This window comes from Phalacrocorax aristotelis, chromosome 2, assembly GCF_949628215.1.
Source record: "Phalacrocorax aristotelis chromosome 2, bGulAri2.1, whole genome shotgun sequence".
NCBI classification, from domain to species: Eukaryota; Metazoa; Chordata; class Aves; order Suliformes; family Phalacrocoracidae; genus Phalacrocorax; species Phalacrocorax aristotelis.
In genome coordinates, this window is record NC_134277.1 from 915,421 (window position 1) to 931,352 (window position 15,932).

Sequence of the window (15,932 nt, forward strand, 5' to 3'; positions counted from 1 at the left end):
CCACGCACGGCACCCGCCGGCCCCTCCCAGGGTGAGCGGGACATGGGGGGCCGGGTGGGAGTGGGCGATGGGCCGAATCCTGCCAAACCGGAGGGGTCAACCCCGCACCGTTCCCGGTGAGGGGGTCGCTCCCCAACGTGCCCCTGTCTCCGCAGGAGACTGGTTGGGGAAGGAGGTGAAGAGCGAGGAGGGGGTGTCCCCGCCACCCAGATCCCCCCCAACCCGCCGCAGTGGCGCCGGCGACTTCCCTGTCCCGCTGCGGGAGCGGGGCTGCAGTTACTGCGGCGTCCCCGAGCCGGAGCCGAATCCCGGTGCCGGTAACGGGGGTTTCATCCCGCCGCTGCCTGCCTTCGAGAGCCGCCGCTGCCGGGCTGGGGAGCCACCGCTCGAGTGTGCTGAGTGTGGCCGAGGCTTCGGGCAGAAACCGGACCTGGTGCGGCACCGGCTGGCGCACGGCGGGGAGCGTGCCTACGCCTGTGGCCGCTGCGTAAGAGGCTTCACCGAGCCGGCGGGGCTGGGGGCCGGGTCCCCTGCTGCGGGCAGCCCCTGCCGCCCGGCCCCCTGTGCCGGACGCTCCCCAGGGATGGCAGAGGGGACGGCGGCACCCCGGAAGGAACGGAAGGAGCTGTCACTGACGGAGAAGGTGCGGGTGCTGGAGATGCTGGAGGGCCCCAAGGTGTCGCAGAGCGAGCTGGCCAAGCGCTTTGGGGTGTCGCAGCCCCAGATCTGCCGCATCATCAAGAACAAGGAGCGGATCCTGAGCGAGTGGCACCGCAATGGCGACCCTGAGCGCAAACGCAAGCGGGAGGGGAAGGACGTGGCCCTCGAGGCCGCCCTGCTGCGCTGGGTGGAGGGTGCCCGTGCTGCCGACCTGCCCGTCAGTGGCCCGCTCCTCCAGCTCAAGGCCAAACACCTCGCTGAGGCGCTGGGCCGGCCTGACCCGGAGCCCAGCGGCGGCTGGCTGGCTCGATTCGGGGCACGCCATAACCTTGCCTTCAAGAAGCCACCAGCGGAGAAAGGGGACGCAGAGCAGCCCACAGCCGAGCACTGGGCCGGCGTGGTGCTGCCCGGCCTCCTCCGCAGCTACGCACCCTCTGAGATCTACGCCTGCGGGGAGACGGGAGTCTTCCTCCCGGCCAGCTCTCCCAGCAAGGGTGAGAGTGCCGGCGACCGGCTGACGCTGCTGCTCTGCGCCAACGCCGATGGCTCAGAGAAAGCCCCGCTGCGGGTGGTGGGGGACAGCCCCCAGCCCCGCTGCCTGCAGGGCGTCAACCTAGGGCAGATGCCCTGGAGCTACCGCGCCGGCAGCCTGGCCGGCGTGACCGCTAGCCTCTTCACCGAATGGCTGCAGGAGTTCAACGAGGGGATGCGGCAGCAGGGGAAGAGTGTCCTCCTCCTCCTCGCCAAGCACGAGGTGCACCCCTACCTCCAGCTTTCCAATGTCAGGATGGTCTTCGTCCCACCGGCCACCGCCCTGGCCCAGCCCCTGGACCGCGGCATCACCGGCGACCTCAAGGGCCACTACCAGCGCCGGTTGCTGAGGTGGCTGACGGCGGAGCGTGGCGCAGGGCAGCCGACCCTCCTGGATGCCCTGCACATGCTGGTGCAAGCCTGGGGCGACGTGCGCCCAGGGCTCATCGCCAGCTGCTTCCGTGCCACCGGTGTCAGCCCCGACGCCGGCACCGAGGCCCCGGCCCTCACCCTGCCACCCGGCCCGCTCAGCCAGGAGCAGCTGGAGCGCCGTGCGTTGACGGACGAGGAGCTGGAGCACGACGGGGAGACAGCGGAGGCGGATGGGGACGAGGGGACAGCAGAGGGCGAGGACGTGGAAGCGTCGGCGGCAGTGCAGCCCTGCCCCTCGGAGCGGGAGGTCTGGGGGAGCCTGGCCATGCTGCGGCGGTACCTGGAGTGCCGGGCCACCTCGCCGGACCTCTTCCAGGCTTTCTACGACCTGGAGGATGCAGTGTACATGGTGTCAGCCAGTGTCAGGCGAGCCCTCATCGGGGACACCCCTCCCAGGCAGTGAGCGGAGCGGCCAACATGTGCCCAGACCCGTTCGTGCCCATGACAGGGACCAGTGCTCACTGGGGCCGTCACCAGACTGGCCTGGCCACCGCCTCCTGCGGCAGTGCCAGCTGAGTTGTGCCGTGGGGTTTGCTGTGGGTCTGTGTGGCTCAGGGGCAAAGCAGGTGCCCGGCGGGGAATGCTGTGCCCGGGGGCTGCAGAGCCACCGTGCTTTGGATGTCACCCATCGGGGCAGCGCCGGGGGCTGGCGGTGGCAGTGCCGGGGTCACAAACCCACTGCTGAAGCCTTCTCCCAGGGGGCGGCTTCTGCAGCCAGTGGGAGCTGTTGTGGAGCTGCCTCCAGGGGGGATTTGCCCTGAGTGGGGTAGTTGTGTTTGCTGGGGGAGGGGGGACAGGGTGGTGCTGGGCTCTCGCTGTGCCGGGGGCAGTGGCTCCTCCCCACGGGGGTTCAGGGGGACGGGGTGCCACCGCCTGCTGTCACCACGCGGTGCCCGGAGGTTTGCAACAGGCATTAAAAAGGCAGAATTCAGCAAAGCACAGCACGGGTAGTGATTGTAATATTTTAACAGCACATCCAGCGCCACCGTGAGCTGGGCAGAGCCTACCCGGGACTGCCAGGGGGGCAGCGGGGCCACCCCAAAACTCCCCCTCCCTCACCCTGGCTTGGGGACACGAACCCCCCGGCCTGGGGACACCGTGGCTGCTCCTGGGTCCCTGCAGCACCCCAATGCTTGCCATCCCCACCTGGGTCCCAGGGCCATGGGCAGCACCCACGGGCAGCAGGGACCTGGCTGCCAACCCCCGGGGTCCCCTGCACAGCCCCCCTAGGCACCCTGTCCTTGGCATGGTGACCGCTGCCATCCCCTGCTGCACCGACCGAGGCGGGATGGGGCACGGGGATGACCCCCTGCGTGCGCACGGGGAACCAGGGGCAGCTGGAGGCCGTCGGGTTGGGCCATAGCCCACGGCAGGGACCGGCGTGTCCCCACAGCAGCGCCTGGTGGGGGCACTGGGGGGTTTGGGCAGGAGGTGCCTGTTGGGACACACCTGGGAGGGACTCAGAAGAGGTGCTTGTTGGGGTGTCCAGGGTGGGGGGTGCCCATCAGGGTGCCCACTGGGACACAGCGAAGGGGGCAGGGGGTACAAGGGGCACCCATCTCATGTGGCAGGGTGCACCCAGGGACCTGTTGGGGTGCTGGGTAACTTTGGCCAGGGGTTGCCTGTAGGGGTGCACAGGGTGGGGTGCACAGGGTGCCCATCGGGGTGCACGGGGCAGAGGGTGCAAGGGGCACCCCTGGGGGTGCGTGAGGCACTGAGCACCATCGGGGTGCATGGGACAGAGTGAAAGGAGCACCCTTAGGGCTGCGTGGGCAGGGTGCCCCGGGACGTGTATGTCTGGGTGCGGGGGGTGCCAGGGCACCCCCAGGGGTGCAGGGGGCACCCGGGTGTCTGCCAGAGTGAACGTGGGAGAGGGTGCTCCTGGGGGGTGCACAGGGCAGGCTGCACCGAGTGGTGCCTGTTGGTGCACATGGGCACAGGGTGCAAGGGGCACCCTGGGGGTGCAGGGACGGGGTGCAGAGGGACGTGCCCACCGGCGACGCACAATCTCGGGGGTACAAGGCTCCCCAGGGGGTGCAGGGTCAGTGAGTACTTTGGGAGGGGAGCATCGAGGTGCAAAGGAAGGGGGTGCGAGGGGCACCCCATGTGCACAGGAAAGTGCCCACCGGAACAATCAGAGGGTGCAAGGAGTGCGCAGGGGGTGCAGGCCCAGGCTGCACGGGGGGGTGCTCACGGGGGTGCTTGTGCACTGCCAGGGGTGCAGGGGCAGTGTGTACAGCGGGTGGGGGTGTTGGGGTGCAAAGGAAGGGGGTGCAAGGGGCACCCAGGGGTGCATAGGGAACTAGCAACCGGGACACACACTTGTGGGGGTGCAAGTGGCATCGGGGTGCTGCAGGGATGGGGTACACAGAGGAAACCCCACGGGGATGCACAATCATGGGGGTGCAAATGATACCAGAGGGGGAGGCGTGCAGGGACAAGATGCACGGGGGGTGCCCATGGGGACGTGTAATCATGGGGCTGCAAGGGACTCCTCCAGGGGTGCAGGGATGAGTACCGTGGGGGGGACATCGGGGTGCAAAAGAAAGGGGTGCAGGGGGCACCCAGCGGTGTGCAGGGAAGCACCCATGGGGATGCACAATCACGGGGGTGCACAGGGCTCCCACGGGGGTGCAGGGCAGTGAGTACCGCAGGTGCAGACATTGGGGTGCAAAAGAAGAGGGTGCAAGGGGCACCCAGGGGTGCTCAGCGTACTGCGCACGGGGGATGCACGGTAACAGGTGTGCGAGCAGCATCCAGGGGCTTGCACGGACAGGTCGCAGAGGGAAGGGCCCACCGGGACGCACAGTTAGTGGGGTGCAAGGAGCACCCGGGGAGGGCGCAGGGTCGGGGTGCTCCGGGGATCCCCACGGGGGCTGCACGGTCACGGGTGTGCACGGAGCTCCCCCGGGGTTGCAGGGACGGGTCGCAGAGGGAAGCGCCCACCGGGACGCACAGTTATTGGGGTGCAAGGAGCACCCGGGGAGGGTGCAGGGTCGGGGTGCTCCTGGGATCCCCACGGGGGCTGCACGGTCACGGGTGTGCACGGAGCTCCCCCGGGGTTGCAGGGACGGGTCGCAGAGGGAAGCGCCCACCGGGATGCACAGTTATTGGGGTGCAAGGAGCACCCGGGGAGGGCGCAGGGTCGGGGTGCTCCGGGGATCCCCATGGGGGCTGCACGGTCACGGGTGTGCACGGAGCTCCCCCGGGGTTGCAGGGACGGGTCGCAGAGGGAAGCGCCCACCGGGACGCACAGTTATTGGGGTGCAAGGAGCACCCGGGGAGGGCGCAGGGTCGGGGTGCTCCGGGGATCCCCACGGGGGCTGCACGGTCACGGGTGTGCACGGAGCTCCCCCGGGGTTGCAGGGACGGGTCGCAGAGGGAAGCGCCCACCGGGACGCACAGTTATTGGGGTGCAAGGAGCACCCGGGGAGGGTGCAGGGTCGGGGTGCTCCTGGGATCCCCACGGGGGCTGCACGGTCACGGGTGTGCACGGAGCTCCCCCGGGGTTGCAGGGACGGGTCGCAGAGGGAAGCGCCCACCGGGACGCACAGTTAGTGGGGTGCAAGGAGCACCCGGGGAGGGCGCAGGGTCGGGGTGCTCCTGGGATCCCCACGGGGGCTGCACGGTCACGGGTGTGCACGGAGCTCCCCCGGGGTTGCAGGGACGGGTCGCAGAGGGAAGCGCCCACCGGGACGCACAGTTAGTGGGGTGCAAGGAGCACCCGGGGAGGGCGCAGGGTCGGGGTGCTCCGGGGATCCCCACGGGGGCTGCACGGTCACGGGTGTGCACGGAGCTCCCCCGGGGTTGCAGGGACGGGTCGCAGAGGGAAGCGCCCACCGGGACGCACAGTTATTGGGGTGCAAGGAGCACCCGGGGAGGGTGCAGGGTCGGGGTGCTCCTGGGATCCCCACGGGGGCTGCACGGTCACGGGTGTGCACGGAGCTCCCCCGGGGTTGCAGGGACGGGTCGCAGAGGGAAGCGCCCACCGGGACGCACAGTTATTGGGGTGCAAGGAGCACCCGGGGAGGGCGCAGGGTCGGGGTGCTCCTGGGATCCCCACGGGGGCTGCACGGTCACGGGTGTGCACGGAGCTCCCCCGGGGTTGCAGGGACGGGTCGCAGAGGGAAGCGCCCACCGGGACGCACAGTTAGTGGGGTGCAAGGAGCACCCGGGGAGGGCGCAGGGTCGGGGTGCTCCGGGGATCCCCACGGGGGCTGCACGGTCACGGGTGTGCACGGAGCTCCCCCGGGGTTGCAGGGACGGGTCGCAGAGGGAAGCGCCCACCGGGACGCACAAGCCCGGGGGGGGTGCAGGGGTCCTCCCGGAGCAGACCGTGACCCCGCCGGGGGTGGGGGGGTGGTTCCCGCCCCCCGCCCCGCCGTACCGCGTCGCTCCGCGGCCGCGCGGCGCCGCCGCCAGGGGGCGCGCAAGGGCGGCCGGTCGGGCGCGCGCCGGGCCCGCGCCGCGCCGCGCCGCGCCGCTCGGAGGCGGAGGAAATGAAGGCGAGTTCCGCCGAGGCGGGAGCCATTACCCGCCGCCGCCGCCGGAGCTGAGCCCCCCTCCGAGCCCGGCCCCTCCGCCGCCGCCCCCCCGCTCCCCCCAACCCCCCTCCCTCCGCACGCCCGTCCCCGGCACAGGTAGGCGCCGCCGCCCTGCCCCGGGGGGTGCTGAGGGGTTGGGGGGTGCGGGGGGGAAAGGCCCGCGGCCGGGGCCGGTGCTTCCCCCCCCCCCCCCCCCCCCGGGCCCCCCCTCCGACCCCGCCGCGGGGCAGGCACCGGCCCCGGCCCCTTTGTCCCCGGTGCCCGGCGGAAGCGCGAACAAAAGCCGCCCGCTGAAGGCCCCGGCCCTGCCCTGGGGGTGCAGCCGGTAACCGGCTACCCCCCGCCCCCCATCCCCGGGGCAGCTGAAGTGGGGGGGAGAGGCCGTTGTACCGTGGGGAGGGTGGGCGAGGGTCTGAGGCGCTCGGCCAAAGCCTTGAGGCGGCCGCCGGTGGCTTCCCAGCGGGGCCCGGAGATGCTGAGGGCGGCTGAGGGCTCTGCCGTGGTGCTGGGGGGCCGAGGGGGTCGGCGGGGCCCAGGGCTGCGCCGTGGCGCTTGGGGCGTGCTGCGGTGGAGAGCCTCGCCGGGGCTCGCGGCGGGGCCTGCGGGGGCTCACCGTGGCCGGCGGCTTTGCCACGAGCCTGAGACCTTGTGCCCTGGCCATGGGCTCTGCCAGGGTCTTGAGGCACTCAACGGGAGCTTGATGTGTTGGCCATGGCCAAGGTCTTTGCCGAGGTCTTCGCCATCGCCTTGAAGCACTTGCCATGGTCTTGGTCTTTGCTGTAGCCTGAAAGCTGTTGTGAAAGCTTGAGGTGTTCGCTGTGGCCAAGGCTTGTGCCATGGCCATGGTTTTCACCACAGCCCTGAGGCCCTCACTGGGAGCTTGAGGCATGCACCACAACCTTCACCATTGCCTTGAAGCACTTGCCGTGGCCACGGTCTTTGCCATGGCTCCAAGACCCTCAGTAGGAGCTTGAGGTGTTCACCATGGCCAAGGCTTTCGGTAATGTCTTTGCTCTGGCCTTATGCTCGCCATGGCCAAGGACTTCTCCATGGCCCCAGCGTCCTCACTGGGAACCTGAGATGCTCGCTGGGGCCCTCAGGGTCTCACTGTGGCCCCAAGGTCCTCACTGGGAACCTGAGGGTCCCACCATAGGCGAGACACTTGCCAAGTCCTGCATCATAGCCAAGGTCTTTGCTGTGGCCGTGAGATGTTCACCATGACCCCAAGGCCCCGTGCTGCAGCACTGGTGCATTCACCGTGGCTGTGACCCTTGCCACAGTGCCAAGGTGCTTGCCATCATCAAGGCCCTTGCTGTGGACCTGAGGTGCTGGCCATGGCCGAGTCCCTCGCTGTGGTGCTCGCTGTGGCCCAGCAGCGGTGGCCGTGGCCCTGAAGTTGTTGCTGTGGCTCCTGCAGTGGCCCTGGGGTGCTTGCCAAAGCCGTGTCCTGAGGCACTTGCCCTTGCTGTCAATGTGGCTGCAAGGCCCTCGCTGTGGCCTTGAGGTGCTCCCCGTAGCCCTCAGCCTGGCCCTGGGGTGCTCCTTGTCACCCTCCACATGGCCCTGAGGCGCTTGCCATGGCCCCGAAGCGCGTGCCATGGCTAAGGTGTGCTCGCCGTGGCCCTGAGGTGTGTGCCGTGACCCTCACCGTGGCCTCCATCACGGTCCCAATGGGTGCACCGTGACCCTCTCTGTATCCCCCGTGGTAGCTGGCTGGGGGCCCCCGGGTGCCTCTGGTTGGAGAGGGCTGGGGGCCCTCACCGTCACCCCATGCTGCCGCCACCCACCGCTGCCCTTTCCTTTTCTCCCTCCCAGGTGCTCTCGAGCTGGGGCGAGGGGATGAGGTGCCCCCCTGCCGCGTGGTGTGCCGAAGCGGCTCTTTAGATCCTCCCCGGCCCAAGCCTCCCCTGCCATGGATGCCTCAGGGGCTCTTGCTTCGGCTCCCTCCTCCGCGGCTCCCTCGGGCTCCCGCAGCCCCATGTTCCCCCCAGGAGCTGACAGAGAGGAGTGGGGACCGAGGTTCAATTGTGCCCCTTCCACCTCTGCCGCAGCCTCGCAGGCGATGCCAGCGTCTGGCCGGAAGAGGAAGGCCAACTTCTCCAATGACGAGACTGAGACGCTGGTCTGGAATGTGGTCCGGCATTTCAGCGCCCTGTATGGGTCTGAAGCCCTGCGGGCTCACCCCGTGCGGCGGAAGCAGCTCTGGACCCAAATCCAAAGCCGCGTCAACTTCCTGGGCTACACCGAACGCTCCATCGACGACCTCAAGCACAAGTGGCGCGACCTGCGGTTGGACGTCAAGAAAAAGATCACCTCCAAGAAGCACCTGCCCATGAACCGTGCTGGTGGGCCCCTCCACAAGCCGCGCCTCACGCCCCTGGAGAAGATGGTGGCTTCCACCTTCCTTCAGGCCAGCCACGACTCGGAGACCGAAATCATCTTGGACCCAGGTTAGTCGTGGTGGCTCTTTGGGGAAAGTGGGAGTAACAGAGCCCTGTGCTGTGTTCCCACCTGCACCCTCCAAGTGGTGTCCGGCCTGGTCACGTCACCAGGCCACAGTTCCCCCAAGTGCCGGGGTGTGCCGAGGTTTGCGTTCTGTGCCAGCCAGCGCTGATCGTGGAAGGGGACTTTGGGGTTTTGCTCTCGTACGCGGTTTGTGTCGGGATTACAGCATCTGGCAGGGCCGTGGTCCTATTGTATCCGAGTAGCAAACCACCAGGGTTGGAAACTGCGTGCGCCAGAGTTAAAAATCCACTGTGGAAATACCCTGGGATCAATAAGAACATCTCAAACTTTGTGGGAGCGTGTCTTTTTGGGTTTTTTTTTCTTTAATTTGATCCAATGCCTGGCCTGGATGAATACCCCCTAAAGGCAACTGGTAGAAGACGGGATGGGATTCAACTTCCCCTGTCCCTTTCAGGGCCACTGTCCCCCACGGTTAGCTGAGGTCAGAGGGAGTGGGAGCAGCTGCTTCAGTGCAAAGTCCCACCATCCTCCCACAGCATCCTGCACACAGGTGCCTTGCGTGGCCAGGGCCGTGCCTTCTCAATGGGGCCGTGCCTTCGACCCTTCCGTCGCCTGCAGAGCAAACCCGTGTCTCAGCCTCCCGCAGAGCACAGAGCCCTCTCACTGGTCCTGCTTAGGGTAGCGCCTGCTTAGCTCCAATGCCCAAGAGATGCTCAGCGGGAAGATGTTGGCGAAAAACCCAACATCGGTCTTGCAGTAGGGCTGAGCTGGGCCCACGGGTACACCCTGGCTTGGCTTTGGTGCTGGGCAGGAGGCACATACCCGCCCTGCCCTTTCATTTCCACCAAGGGGATGTGTCTGGCTTCTTTGTGTCCCCAGGGGACACCAGGGCTAGTTGCTGCTGCTCCTTCCGCTGCTCTTGGATTTCAGCTCGGCCCGTTAGGTTTCAGCAGGGACGGGTGGGTGGCGTGGGTCTCGTTTCACTCGGTTCAGGTTCGCGTTGTCTCTGAACCAGATGCCCATCTTGCTGCAAAGCAGAAAACCTCTGGGCTGGAGGGAACATTTAGGGGATGCCAACTCCCTCAGGGCCAAGCGAGTTCAGGACGGTCCCAGGGGGTGAGGGTGAGCGACCGCGTGGGCCGGCCTTGCCTCGGTGCAACAGCGTCCCCCACGGAGCGTTGGTCCCCTGCAGATTCCCGTGGGACCCTTCTTCTGGGGAGCCCTTTCTGTGGGCACGCGTGAGCTGCTGGTGCCATCATCGCAGCGGCTGAGGCTGAATTCTCTCTGTCCCACAGATCTGTTCTTCCCCGGCGTGACCAAGCAGTCTTTCATGCACCTGCAGCCTGGCGTGAGCCACCCCAGCATCTACATCGACACCAACGGGCAGCCCTCGTCCCTGCCTGACGTGGAGGGCTCTGCCGTGCCCCGTCTGGCGGTGCAGAGCCCCGACCCCTCCGTCATCTGCGAGTACAGCCGAGGGGAAGGACAGAGCAGCTCGGGTAAGGCTCCGGGACAGGCTGCTGCGGGGCTTTAGGCGGTGGAGGGAGGGTGTAGGGTCTGGGTGGCGATCTGCTGGGAGCACGGCAGCCGGTCAAAGGTTGCGGCGGTGGTTTGCACTGAGAGGCTGGTCCTGGCACAGCGCTGCACTGCTGGTGGGGCTGGATGCAGCCCTCGGCGTGGGGCTGGGGGTGGCACTGCAGGGGATCCCCTGATCAGAGGTGCTTCCCTGCGCCTGCCTGGCCCGTGCGATCGTCTCCTGGTTTGCGAGTCCCAAAGGGCTGCGGATGCGTAACAGGGAACCCGGAGCACAGCTTTGTAACCACTGGGAGTTGTCTGGTGGCAAGAGGAGGCGGCAAATTCAAGGGAAGGCAAAGGCCATGGCCATCCCTGCGTCATGCCAGGAGCCTGGGGGACTTGCTGCAGGGGCCTGGGGAACGTGTGAGGCAGGCATGGGTGAGGGATGCACACACGGGGCACGGTGGCCTCCTTTATCCCTCAGGGATGGCCGTGACAGGGATGTCCGTGTGTCGGGGAGGGGCAGGGGGCCAGGGTAGCAGCTGGGGTTCACCGGAGGGCTTCTCTTCTCTTCTAGCCGAGTCGGGACCGGAGCTGCGGACTCCGGACATGTCAGCCATTTCCCCGTCCCTGCGAAACGAGTCCCTGGTCTCCTATGCCTCCATGTCGGAGGAGGAGGAACGCGAAGGCCGGGAGGTGGAGAGGGGCCACGGTGGGGCCGTGGGGATGCAGCCTGGGCCCGAGGCTCCCATGTCAGCAGAGGAAGACATGAAACTGTCCCGCCAGGCCATGCTGATCCGCAGGTGCAGCTCCCAGGGCTCTGTCACCTCCCTGCCCGAGGACCCTCTCAACCCCGTGGACGCTCACTCGGACTGGGGCCACGAGGGGGTGTCCGACCTGCCCCCCTTGGGCCGCGGGCTCGACTCCTCGCACCCCGAGGAGCAGGCGGGGGGCCCGGGCCCGGAGATGGGCGCTTTGCCCAGGGTACTGATGGGGCCCACCTGGGAGAAGCCGACGGCAGAGGAGGAGCCGCCGGCCCGCTCCCCGCTGCACGGGGCCCTGACCGAGGAGTCGCTGCCCTCCTCGGCCTCCCCCCCGGGGGACGCCCCCGCTGCCCCCGGCCCGCCCCGCGGCCTGGGCTGCTCCCGCCTGCGGGAGGACCGCCGGGAGAGCTGGAGGACTAACATCCATCACCTGCTGGACCTGGAGGAGCAGTGGGACCAGCTGTACCACCAGGAGCTGGCCATGTGGCAGGAGGAGCGGGCCACCCAGCGCGAGGAGAGGGCCCGCGACCGCGAGCTCCAGTTTCGCCTGCTGGGCGTCCTGACGGACATCCGCGACGAGCTGCGCTACCTGCGCCAGGAGAGGGCCAGCGCCCGGCAGAGCCAGGCGCCGCCGGCAGAGCCCCGGCCGGACCCCAGCCCGCTCCTCGAGCAGCCCAAAGCCGAGCCCAGCTTCCCCGAGCCACAGGCCGGGACCACCAGCTGGGGAGAGACCGCCGTGCCCAGCCGAAGCCCCTTCGGAAACCGGGGCCGGGGCCGGCGTCGGGGCCGGCCACGTGGCTCTGCCTCCAGACACAGACGGCTCTTCCTCACCAACAGCTAGGGACGGGCGGGGACGCTGTCCCGCGAAGGACCTGGTGTGCCTGCGGCCCTCCCCGGTGCCTGCGCGCGGGGCTCTGGCCACGGACAGAGGGGTGTGCGCGTGGGGGGAACGGCGTGCGTGGATGTGCGTGGGAGCCGCCTGGCTCGCAAGGAGATGTATGCGAGCGTGCGGCCGCCAGCGAGGTTGGCGCCCACCCCGCCGGCACGCCTAAGCCCCCGCCGGCACGGGGAAGGTACGCGGGGGGGGGTGGGGGGAGGGCGCGGGCGGCCGGCGCTGCGCACGCCGGGAGCACGGCGGGCACACACGCGTGCCCGGGGAGGGGAGGCGGCGATACGCAAGCGCGTGTAAGGCGTGCGAGCGGCCCGGAGGCCTGCCCGTGCCCGCGGCCCTGCGTGGGCAGCCCGGGGCGTGCGGGGCCGGCCGGGCCCGCGTGGGCGAGCGGGGCGCGTGGCGGGGAGGCGTGCGCAGGTGTCAGCGGGGCCGTGTGACAGCGCTAGTTGAGTAGGATTACTACCTTTCGGGGGGTGGGGAGTTAGGAACACTTAGTCGCTGATGTGCGAACATTTTATGCAAATCATTTAATGACCTAATTTGCATATAACCATGAACTTCTGTTAAAAAAAACCCAACATCCCCAAAAAACAGAAAAGCTGTCTCTGTGTGTGGACTCGGTGCTGGGGTGGCGCGGTGAAGGGGGTCCTGGGCGAGCGGGACCTACTGCCCGCTGCGAACCTTCCTGTGCTGGCTCCCCTCTCGGCCAGGAGCTGGGCCGGGTGCCGGCCGTGCCGAGCCGAGCCGGCAGCACTGCCCGCCATGGCGCTCACTGGGGTGGCAGGGTTAATCCTCCCCTTACAAAGGCAGCCCCTTGCAGGGCTGGAGGGGACCATGTGCTCCCCACATCCTCCTCCCCAGTCCACTCGCAGCCATGCAAGCAGCTGCTGCCCGTGGCAGACCCCCACACCCCTGCCCTGCCTCCCTGCAGTGCCGGCGGGGGTCCTGTCCCCTCCCGGCTCCCTGTGTAGCCTCAGGGAAGTCCCCGAGCCTCCTCTGCCACCCCGGGTCCCTGCTCGCTTGCGCCAACGCTGCTCGGCTGCTGTGTCATGCTGCTAATTCACCGCTTGCCCGTGGTTCCTCCCTGCTGAAATCCCCGGTGGTGCCGACATGCTGCCGCGCTGGCCTGCCCTGAGCCGGCTGGGGGGGGTTTGTGTGGGCAGCCCCCCCGTGACGCAGCCTGCCTGGCTGGGTGCTGTGCTGCAATACAGGGTTGTTCGCCCCATGGGCTTGCCCTGACACAGCCCAGCACAGGGGCAAGCCCATGGGGCGAACGACCCCAGACTCAGCACCAAACTTCACCCCACTCATCTTGGGGAGCCCAGCACCCGGGGTCTCGGCTGCCTGCGTGGTTGTGGAGCGGCGGGACAGCTCAGGGACAGCAGGTGTGATCCTCTGGGAAGCGTGTGGAGTCCCCAGGGAGCGTGCAGGGCCCCACGCAGTGGGTAGGGTCGCCAGGCAGCGTGCGAGGCCCCTTGGGCAGCATGTGGGTGTCCCCAGGCAGTGTCCAAGTTCCCCAGGGAGCTCCAGCCCCGCACACCCTGCCTCCTCCTCGGGCTGCAGCCCACACTGGGATGACAACACAGCTAAAAAGCCCACCCTGGGCTGATGCCCCCCGCCCCAGCTGCAGCACGGAGGGTCCCACGGCCATGTCCCCGCTTGGTGTCAGCTCCTTTGCCACCCGGGCAGGTGGGTGCAGCCACCCTGGGCCGGGGGCAGCGGGGCAGCACCACCAGCACCAGCAGTGGAGCAAAGCCGCACGAGCCACGGCACTTGCTGGGTCACCGGCATCGCTCGGGGCCTCCCAGGGTCACCGGCTCCCTTGTGGGGATGGTGACACCCAGCTCAGGGGCCCTGCCATCGTGCCTGGAGAAGAGGACACGGCTTTCCATGGCTGTGGTTAAAACTGTGCGTAAATAACTTCTAGACTCAACTCAAGGGTAGGAGGGATCTGGGACCAGTTCAGTGACGGTGGGCAGGAGCTGGGGGTGGGGGTGTCAGTCTGTCAGTCAGCTTAAATGAAGGCAGGTGGTTTGGGAGCACTGCCTGTACCGCTGCTGCCAGTGTTAGCCGGGCATTGCTGGCCGGTTGTGTTTTATTCATTGGGGAAATGATTTGCAGAAGGGGGTAGGGGGTGCAGGGAGGTAGGCACGGGGTCTGTGCCGTGGGGCGGGCATGGCCACAGCCTGCTGCCCACCAGTTTTGGGGAAAGGCAGGAAAAATGAGATATGTTGGGAATCAGAGAGCCTAGAAAGGGTTTCACAGGGGTTGGCAGGGGAGGGGTCCCTGCTGGGTCAGGGGGTGCCGCTGCCTGGGGAGACCCGCGACCCCGCACTGCCCCGGAGCAGCATTGCCTGCCCTTCCCTCCCCCTGCAGGGATTCACCCATGGGTGCAGCCACCCCCTGCTCTGGTGGTGGTGGTCTCTGCACAGCCCAGCCCACACAAGGCCGCTGCAGCCGTTGACACTGGGACCGCTGGCAGACCCTGCCCCGTGCTGTGCTATGCTTCCCCCCACCACATCCCCATCCCCAAGGTTGCAGGCACGGCTGCTGCCTTCCTGGGTGCAGAACCATGGGGATGGGGCAGGAGTGTGGTTGCAGGACCCTAGGGGAAATGGGGGACCCCGTGGGGCTGGGGCGGGGGGCAAAGGCGCTACAGCCCAGCACGACTTTATTCTGTATCGCATTGTCCATACAAAACTACACCCCAAGCACTGTACAGAGCGGGACGGCGCGGGGCGGGGGCAGTAAAAATAAGCAGCGGGAACTGAGGAGCAGAGCGGCAGGCGGGGGGGGTGGCGGCGTGGGGACGCGGTGGGGGGCTGCTCCCCATCCTGTGCAGCGAGATTGTCTGGTAAGGGGAGCGGTGGGGGCCGAAGAGCGTCCATCCGTGGCAGGGGCCGGCCCGGGTGGGGGGGACCTGCAGGGGCATGGCCCCCCGAGGGGCTCCCCGTGCCCCCCACCCCAGCCAGGCGCCTGTATTTGGTAGGAAGCTGCGTGGCTGGAGCCTGCCCCCATCCCGGGGGGCGTCAGTCCGCGGTGGGGCGGCCCCTAGTCCCCGGGGGGCATGATGCCGGCGGGGGGAAGCGGAGGGGGACCCGCCTCGGCCCCGTGGACCCGCTGGTGATCCTTGAGGGACTCCTTGTAGCGGAAGCTGCGGCCGCAGGCCAGGCACTGGTAGGGCCGCTCGCCGGTGTGGATGCGCTGGTGCTTGAGCAGGTTCTGCTTGCGGATGAAGCTCTTGCCGCAGGCGGTGCAGGCGAAGGGCCGCTCGCCCGTGTGCAGCCGCTGGTGGTTCTGCAGGTGCTCCTTGCGGCTGTAGCACTTGCCGCACTCGGCGCACTTGTAGGGCCGCTCGCCGCGGTGGATCATCTGGTGCCGCACCAGCCCCGAGTGGCAGTTGAAGCTCTTGCCGCACTCGGCGCAGGGGTAGGGGCGCTCGGCCGCGTGGCTCCGCTGGTGGATCCGCAGGCTCTTCTTCCCGCTGAAGCTCTTCCCGCACTCGGCACAGCCGTGCGGCCGCTCCTCAGCGGGTCCTGGCGTCGCGGTGGGGACACCCACCGCCTCAGCCCCCAGCCCCGGCTCTGAGCCTGGGGCTTTGCCCAGTCTGTGCTGTGCCGGCAGAGCCGCCACCGCCGCCGCTGCCGCCGCCGCTGCCTGTCCCTCGGGGCTCCCGAAGCCTGTGCCAGGGAAGAGCAGCTCCCCAGAGCCACCCGGCAAACCCACCTCCTCGGGGGGCTCAGCGTGGGGGCACCGCTCCTCTGTCTTCACCAGCAGCCCCTCGCTGGCTGCAGGGGAGGGAAAGGCTCTGGTCAGTGCTGCCAGTGACACTGGCTATGCCCCTGAGCCCCAGCCCAGACTGGGTGGGTGCTTCACCCCCAGCCCCATCCCAGCCCCACGGGGCCGGGCTCAGCATCACTCACCGGGACCGGGACCCGTCAGCATCTCCCTCTCTGGCAGCTCCCAGGGCTCGCGGACGCAGGGCTCTTCCTCCTGCTTGATCCATGACAAGAAGTCATGCGCCGTGATCAGGGCGTCCGCGCCTGCAGGGAAGGACAGGGACAGGGATGGGGACTCAGCCGAGCGGGGCCACATCCTGCACCAGGCAGGCTCGGGGAGGCAGCAACT

General features: G+C 68.4%; 2 protein-coding genes across 2 annotated transcripts in view; one reads left to right on the forward strand and one right to left on the reverse strand.

Annotated features, from left to right (window-relative positions):
* Nucleotides 1-6,058: 6,058 nt before the first annotated feature.
* On the forward strand, nt 6,059-11,881 carry LOC142052296 (uncharacterized). The gene is made up of 4 exons (XM_075082115.1): nt 6,059-6,263; nt 7,983-8,617; nt 9,929-10,132; nt 10,726-11,881. The coding sequence occupies exons 2-4, from the start codon at nt 8,080-8,082 to the stop codon at nt 11,751-11,753; spliced, it is 1,770 nt and encodes a 589-aa protein (XP_074938216.1). The 5' UTR covers nt 6,059-6,263; nt 7,983-8,079; the 3' UTR covers nt 11,754-11,881.
* A 2,579-nt stretch (nt 11,882-14,460) lies between these two features.
* LOC142053979 (uncharacterized) overlaps nt 14,461-15,932 on the reverse strand; it is a 40,035-nt gene continuing 38,563 nt past the window's right edge. Inside the window, 2 exon segments of the mRNA XM_075086185.1 lie at nt 14,461-15,592; nt 15,728-15,847. Coding sequence (XP_074942286.1) covers nt 14,856-15,592; nt 15,728-15,847 — 857 coding nt within the window. The 3' untranslated portion in view covers nt 14,461-14,855.

Excerpts from the sequence above, each read along its gene's own strand:
- LOC142052296 (XM_075082115.1), top strand. The coding sequence starts at position 8,080 with ATGGATGCCTCAGGGGCTCTTGCTTCGGCTCCCTCCTCCGCGGCTCCC. Across the intron at positions 8,618-9,928 it reads CGAAATCATCTTGGACCCAG|ATCTGTTCTTCCCCGGCGTG; the intron begins GTTAGTCGTGGT and ends TCTGTCCCACAG. Across the intron at positions 10,133-10,725 it reads GGAAGGACAGAGCAGCTCGG|CCGAGTCGGGACCGGAGCTG; the intron begins GTAAGGCTCCGG and ends CTTCTCTTCTAG.